Source organism: Mizuhopecten yessoensis, unplaced genomic scaffold, assembly GCF_002113885.1.
Source record: "Mizuhopecten yessoensis strain PY_sf001 unplaced genomic scaffold, ASM211388v2 scaffold2119, whole genome shotgun sequence".
NCBI classification, from domain to species: Eukaryota; Metazoa; Mollusca; class Bivalvia; order Pectinida; family Pectinidae; genus Mizuhopecten; species Mizuhopecten yessoensis.
Window position 1 is genome coordinate 106,091 of NW_018404387.1, and position 8,463 is coordinate 114,553.

Genomic DNA, 8,463 nt, shown 5'->3' on the forward strand with positions numbered 1-8,463 from the left:
CACCTAAAATTTTCATCTTTTCCCTTATTATTTTCATAAAAATTGAGGACTAATTGCTGTCAGTTGCCAGGGATAAAACACCAGTGTAAGAAAAGGTCCTAAGGCATAAATTATATGTTCGTAGACACTTTTAGTACCAAAAATAATAACAAAAACTAAAATATCATATGTACAGTCGGACAATTTCTGACACAATAACAAAAATCACTTCAATATATTAAAAAATAAACAATTTCTAATTTTTTATTAATAAAATAAAAGCTATAATCTTCTTTAAAACACCATTTATATGTAACCCAGGCATAGTCTGTATACACAAATACTGAACACTGCAACTGAGGCCATTATCTGGTGACCATTGACACTGGCTGTTAATTACTGACCTTTGACACTGGCTGTTAATTACTGACCTTTGACACTGGCTGTTAATTACTGATTTTGATAGTGGCTGTTAATTACTGACCTTTGACACTGGCTTTTAATGACTGACCTTTGACACTGGCTGTTAATTACTGATTTGACAGTGGACATGAATTACTGACCTTTGACAGTGGTTATGAATAACTGACCTTTGACAGTGGTTATGAATTATTGACCTATGACAGTGGTTATGAAATATTCACTTTAGTCACCGGCATTAACTTGTTCCATTTGACGTGGGGTCATGAGCGTGTAGTGGTTATGAATTACTGATCTTTGACAGTGGACATGAAATACTGACCTTTGACAGTGGTTACGAATTACTGACCTTTGACAGTAGTTATGAATTACTGACCTTTGTCAGTGGTTATGAATTACTGACTGACTTTTGATACTGGCTGTTAATTACTGACCTTTGATACTGGCTTTTAATGACTGACCTTTGTCACTGGCTGTTAATTACTGATTTGACAGTGGACATGAATAACTGACCTTTGACAGTGGCTATGAATTACTGACTTTTGACAGTGGTTATGAATTATTGACCTATGACAGTGGTTATGAAATATTCACTTTAGCTGACCTTTGACAGTGGTTATGAGTTACTGACCTTTGACAGTGGTGATGAATTACTGACCTTTGACAGGGGTTATGAATTACTGACCTTTGTCAGTGGTTATGAATTACTGACTTTGGACAGTGGTTATGAATTACTGGCCTTTGACAGTGGTTATGAATGACTGACCTTTGACAGTGGACATGAATTACTGACCTTTGACAGTTGTTATGAATTACTGACCTTTGACTGGACATGAAATACTGACCTTTGTCAGTGGTTATGAATTACTGACCTTTACAGTGGTTATGAATTACAGACCTTTGACAGTGGACATGAATTACTGACCTTTGACAGGGGTTATGAATTACTGACCTTTGTCAGTGGTTATGAATTACTGACCTATGATAGTGGTTATGATTTACTGACCTTTGACAGTGGACATGAATTACTGACCTTTGACAGTTGTTATGAATTACTGTCCTTTGACAGTGGACATGAAATACTGACCTTTCACAGTGGTTATGAATTACTGACATTTGACCGTGGTTATGAATTAATGACCTTTGAGAGTGGACATGAAATACTGACCTTTGTCAGTGGTTATGAATTACTGACATTTGACCGTGGTTATGAATTAATGACCTTTGACAGTGGTTATGACTTACTGACCTTTGACAGTGGTGATGAATTACTTACCTTTGACAGTGGTTATGAAATATTCACTTTAGTCACCGGCATTAACTTGTTACATTTGACGTGGGGTCATGAGCGTGTAGTGGTTATGAATTACTGATCTTTGACAGTGGACATGAAATACTGACCTTTGACAGTGGTTACGAATTACTGACCTTTGACAGTAGTTATGAATTACTGACCTTTGACCGTGGTTATTAATTACTGACCTTTGACAGTGGTTATGAATAACTGCCCTTTGACAGTGGTTATGAATTAATGACCTTTGAGAGTGGACATGAAATACTGACCTTTGACAGTGGTTATGACTTACTGACCTTTGACAGTGGTTATGAATTACTAACCTTTGACAGTGGTTATGAAATATTCACTTTAGCTGACCTTTGACAGTGGTTATGACTTACTGACCTTTGACAGTGGTTATGAATTACTGACCTTTGACAGTGGTTATGAAATATTCACTTTAGTCACCGGCATTAACTTGTTACATTTGACGTGGGGTCATGAGCGTGTGAGATTTGACAGTGTCCATTAATTACTGAGTGTTGGTAAGTATTCACATGTTACTCTGATTAACTAAATGACAGATCTATTCACTGAAAACATCTATACAAGTACAATATAAAAGATCCTATAGTTTTATCACAGTCCAGGAACCAGAAGGGTTTGACAGTACTGTCTGAGGTATGTTTGACAATAGACTGGATTGCCTGTGAGTTTCGATCAGCTGACACATGTAGATTTTCAACAGGAATATTCCTTTTCAAGATGGGGTTTGATCTGTTTTGCAGAAAAATCAAATCCGGATTTCTACTGATGGCCCTATGTTGGTAATTTTCGAAGTGTGCACTGCTTTCATTCTCACAGTATATGTAAGAAATTATTAATTTTGAAAAAAAAACATTAAAATTTATTTTGGTATATTTTCCATGACATATTTTTGTCAAAATTTCACCAGCACTTCCTTCATATATACTTCCAACAGAAACAAGACTGAATCCTTGAGCTCCAACCAAACAAAAAATTCTTTGATTGAATCGACCAATCAATGCCAGCTGAACTTGATCCTGACCAAAATGTCAGTCTGGACCTGTCTTAGTATCAATAAGTGAAGCCTAGTGGAGATTACTGGAACTAGGACAGGCAATCCAGTCTTCATTTAACAAAAGTTGATTAGAAGTTATAGTTACAAAAAGTGTGAAATAAACACTATGGATGCAATGCAATGTCTTCACAGATTTTCAAACTCCAATTAATTTTTAAACATCAAAACAATCATAATTCCTATCAGATAATGTTCTGACTCTTAAAATTATTTGCAGTGACAATACATTTTTCAAGGGGTGTCATAATCTCGGAAGGGGCCATGGGGCCCTGAACCAATCAAAACTTAAAATGACCCTTCCATTTTTCTTATTTTCTTCTTCTAATCTTACAAATAGTGGCATCTCTAGTTTTTGATATTGATTAAAAAATAATGAAAATAGCCTTTTACTCTCAGCTTTAAGGGTTTTAACTGGTGCATATGTTTCATGTAAAATTAGCAAAACTTTTCACAACATGAAAATTTCCACTATTTAGGTAACCTTTTTACTATTTAAAAAACAACAACCAATTTTTGATAAATTTCCCATTCAAGGTAACTCAATAATGACCTCGGTTGCAATGTGATTAGTTATAAATCAAACATTTATATATAAAAACAAATTACAAACCCCACATTTTAACTACCCTGTGGGTGTTGGCACCTAGCTAGGTGCCATCTGAAGAGTGGGCGGAGCTACTTCTGGAAGTCTTCCAATCGTACCTTACGCCTTGTGATATTGCCATAGCTGTCTTCAACCAGGACTGTTACCACTGCTGCCCCCGCTGGGAGGTTCTGTACCGCAGACAACTTGAGGACAAAGTTTGTGGGTGGAGTTTCCCGCAGAAACTCCCAGTGGAAAAATACAACGCCCTCAGGATCACTCCGCAACTCCACAAGGCGTATACCTCCAAGGGCCATAACCTTTGACCTATATGACACAGACACTAAAGGTGTTAACTTGAACTCATCATTTACTGTAGAATATTATATATTTCGTACATATGAAACATTAGTATCAATCTTGAATTTAACACACTTCAATGAGTTGAGCTTGTGTGTGGGCATTCAATTCCATGCAATACCACCCTAGCAAAGCTGTTGATTTTCTAGGTAAAAATTGAGGATTTCCCCCTCCTTTTATTTCAATGTTTGATGAGTATTTAAGTTAAGTAAGTTACCAGTGCTAACAGAATGTGCGATCTAGAGCCATTTGACTGAGAGTATGGGTCAATGTGCTGGTAGGCCTGGGTTTGACTCCCAGGACTTAAAGCCACTTGTGCTTAATAATTTTAGGCGTAGTACCTGAAGGCGAACATTCAGACAGTCTCCACTCAAGTTTAATAAAAAGAGAAAAGGAAATAAGATGAGTATTAGCTACAACACTGGTTATTACATAGATCATCTATTGGCATCATTTTCTAGGAACTTATTCTTGGACTCATTGTATTGGTAAAATATTGTTAGAGCACTCACCCTGATATTGTTGGCTGCCTTTTAGGATCATTTGGGTTGGCCTTATTAAACCACCTACAACACAATGTAAAAAAAAGCTCAGAGACAATTCATTTTGAAGTAATTGACAAACTAATGGAGATTTAGATAGAATGCTCCTAGCTACAATAATCAATTTGAAATTCAATTTCATAAAATATTTCATTAAAATGTAAGACCTTGCTACCTACTCATGCAATTACTGTCAGACCTTGTTACTGACCGATGGAATTACTGTAAGACCTTGTTACTGACCAATGGAATTACTGTTAGACCTTGTTACTGACCGATGGAATTAATGTCGGACCTTGTTACTGACCGATGGAATTACTGTTAGACTTTGTTACTGACCGATGGAATTAATGTCAGACCTTGTTACTGACCGATGGAATTAATGTCAGACCTTGTTACTGACCGATGGAATCAATGTCAGACCTTGTTACTGACCGATGGAATTAATGTCAGACCTCGTTACTGACCGATGGAATTAATGTTAGACCTTGTTACTCACTGATGGAATTAATGTCAGACCTTGTTACTGACCGATGGAATTATTGTAAGACCTTGTTACTTACTGATGGAATTACTGTAAGACCTTGTTACTTATTGATGGAATTATTGTCAGACCTTGTTACTTACCGATGGAATTAATGTTAGACCTTGTTACTCCCTGATGGAATTAATGTCAGACCTTGTTACTTACTGATGGAATTAATGTTAGACCTTGTTACTCCCTGATGGAATTAATGTCAGACCTTGTTACTTACTGATGGAATTAATGTTAGACCTTGTTACTCACAGATGGAATTAATGTCAGACCTTGTTACTGACCGATGGGATTATTGTAAGACCTTGTTACTTACTGATGAAATTACTGTTAGACCTTGTTACTTACTGATGGATGGAATTAATGTCGGACCTTGTTACTGACCGATGGAATTACTGACCGATGGAATTAATGTTAGACCTTGTTACTCACAGATGGAATTAATGTCAGACCTTGTTACTGACCGATGGGATTATTGTAAGACCTTGTTACTTACTGATGAAATTACTGTTAGACCTTGTTACTTACTGATGGAATTATTGTAAGACCTTGTTACTTGCTGATGGAATTACTGTCAGACCTTGTTACTTACTGATGGAATCACTGTAAGACCTTGTTACTTACCAATGGAATTACTGTTAGACCTTGTTACTTACTGATGAAATTACTGTTAGACCTTGTTACTTACTGATGAAATTATTGTCAGACCTTGTTACTTACTGGTGGAATTATTGTTAGACCTTGTTACTTACTGATGGAATTAATGTTAGACCTTGTTACTTACCGATGGAATAACTGTCAGACCTTGTTACTGACCGATGGAATCAATGTCAGACCTTGTTACTGACCGATGGGATTATTGTAAGACCTTGTTACTTACTGATGAAATTATTGTCAGACCTTGTTACTTACTGGCGGAATTATTGTTAGACCTTGTTACTTACTGATGGAATTACTGTTAGACCTTGTTACTTACTGATGAAATTATTGTCAGACCTTGTTACTTACTGGTGGAATTATTGTTAGACCTTGTTACTTACTGATGGAATTACAGTCAGACCTTGTTGCTTACTGATGGAATTACTGTCAGACATTGTTACTTACTGATGGAATTCCTGTCAGACCTTGTTACTTACCAATGAAATTACTGTCAGACCTTGTTACTTACCAATGGAATTATTGTCAGACCTTGTTACTTACCAATGGAATGACTGTCAGACCTTGTTACTTACCAATGAAATTACTGTCAGACCTTGTTACTTACTGATGGAATCACCGTCAGACCTTGTTACTTACTGATGAAATTACTGTCAGCCCTTGTTACTTACTGATGGAATGACTGTCAGACCTTGTTACTTACTGATGTAATTACTGTCAGACCTTGTTACTTACTGGCGGAATTATTGTTAGACCTTGTTACTTACTGATGAAATTACTGTCAGCCCTTGTTACTTACTGATGGAATGACTGTCAGACCTTGTTACTTACCAATGGAATGACTGTCAGACCTTGTTACTTACCAATGGAATTATTGTCAGACCTTGTTACTTACCGATGAAATTATTGTCAGACCTTGTTACTTACCGATGAAATTATTGTCAGACCTTGTTACTTACCAATGGAATTATTGTCAGACCTTGTTACTTACCGATGGAAGTACTGTTAGACCTTGTTACTTACTGATGAAATTACTGTTAGACCTTGTTACTGACCGATGGAATTAATGTCAGACCTCGTTACTGACCAATGGAATTAATGTCAGACCTTGTTACTGACCGATGGAATTAATGTCAGACCTCGTTACTGACCAATGGAATTAATGTCAGACCTTGTTACTGACCGATGGAATCAATGTCAGACCTTGTTACTGACCGATGGAATCAATGTCAGACCTTGTTACTGACCGATGGAATCAATGTCAGACCTTGTTACTGACCGATGGAATCAATGTCAGACCTTGTTACTGACCGATGGAATTAATGTCAGACCTCGTTACTGACCAATGGAATTAATGTCAGACCTTGTTACTGACCGATGGAATTAATGTCAGACCTTGTTACTTACTGATAGAATTATTGTTAGACCTTGTTACTTACTGATGTAATTACTGTCAGACCTTGTTAATGACCGATGGAATTACTGTAAGACCTTATTACAATGGAATGACTGTCAGACCTTGTTACTTACCAATGAAATTACTGTCAGACCTTGTTACTTACCGATGAAATTATTGTCAGACCTTGTTACTTACCGATGGAAGTACTGTTAGACCTTGTTACTTACTGATGAAATTATTGGCAGACCTTGTTACTTACTGGTGGAATTATTGTTGGACCTTGTTACTTACTGATGGATGGAATTAATGTCGGACCTTGTTACTGACCATTAATGTCAGACCTCGTTACTGACCAATGGAATTAATGTCAGACCTTGTTACTTACTGGCGGAATTATTGTTAGACCTTGTTACTTACTGATGAAATTATTGTAAGACCTTGTTACTTACCGATGGAATTCCTGTAAGACCTTATTACTTACTGATGGAATCACTGTCAGACCTTGTTACTTACTGATAGAATTATTGTAAGACCTTGTTACTTACCGATGGAATTACTGTTAGACCTTATTACTTACTGATGGAATCACTGTAAGACCTTGTTACTTAACGAAAGAATTACTGTAAGACCTTGTTACTTATCGATGGAATTACTGTAAGACCTTATTACTTCCTGATGGAATCACTGTAAGACGTTGTAACTTACCGATGGAATTACTGTAAGACCTTGTTACTTACCGATGGAATTACTGTCAGACCTTATTACTTACTGATGGAATTACTGTAAGACCTTGTTACTTACCAATGGAATAACTGTCAGATCTTGTTACTTACTGATCGAAATACTGTCTGCAACCTTTTTGTGTAATGAAGTTAAGATCTTATGACCTACTTGTGATATAATGACGAAACTTTGACTTATTTATGTAATAAAGATACAGACAGACCTTACAACTTACTTGTGGAAGAAGAGAAGCACAGCAGAGGATCGATACCAGTGGGCACCGCCATCTTTAAATGTGACTTCTGGGAAGACAAGAGGCTCTTCAGGCGAGTTTGGGAGGTTGGAAGGAATTGTTGCTACAGGTGAATGAGGAGAAGAGGTAGAGCTCACAGAAGAACATGACGATGTACGCTCTAAAATAGAAAAAAACCACATGCTATTGCGAAATATGAGTCACAGCTCCACTTTATTGGAGGTAAGCCTGAAATGCTTGCCAACTCTATAATCTAGGTCAAAGTGATCAATACTGAAACAAGAGGCCCATGGGGCCTTAACGGTCACCTGATATAATTATACAGAGAGTTGATTTTGTTTTTAACATGAACAGAAATATTATTCAAAGTGACAAAAAACAATAAAACCACCTTATTCAATATCTAGCATACAGATTTCAGACTAAAAAGGATTTGAAACTAGCACCTCTGATTCTAAACAAGGAAAATGAAGAAATTTTAGCACACTGACTCCTTTGAGCCCCACCCTACAGCCCTTGGGGGTAGGGCTGGCTCAAAATTTTCAAAGTATCAAACTGTCAATTCAAGGTTATAATTCCAATCAAGTTATTAACATGTAATATTCAAAGTATCATTTGCCATTATAAACCATAA

At 36.7% G+C, this 8,463-nt stretch overlaps 1 protein-coding gene across 1 annotated transcript in view; it reads right to left on the bottom strand.

Annotated features, from left to right (window-relative positions):
• Positions 1 to 2,060: 2,060 nt before the first annotated feature.
• Positions 2,061 to 8,463, bottom strand: part of LOC110445221 — a 17,484-nt gene continuing 11,081 nt past the window's right edge. Inside the window, exons 6-8 of the mRNA XM_021489723.1 lie at positions 7,812 to 7,989; positions 4,233 to 4,286; positions 2,061 to 3,687 (exon numbers count right to left, since the gene is read on the bottom strand). Of these exons, the coding sequence (XP_021345398.1) occupies positions 3,453 to 3,687; positions 4,233 to 4,286; positions 7,812 to 7,989 (467 nt within the window). The 3' untranslated portion in view covers positions 2,061 to 3,452. The remainder of the gene's footprint in view (positions 3,688 to 4,232; positions 4,287 to 7,811; positions 7,990 to 8,463) is intronic.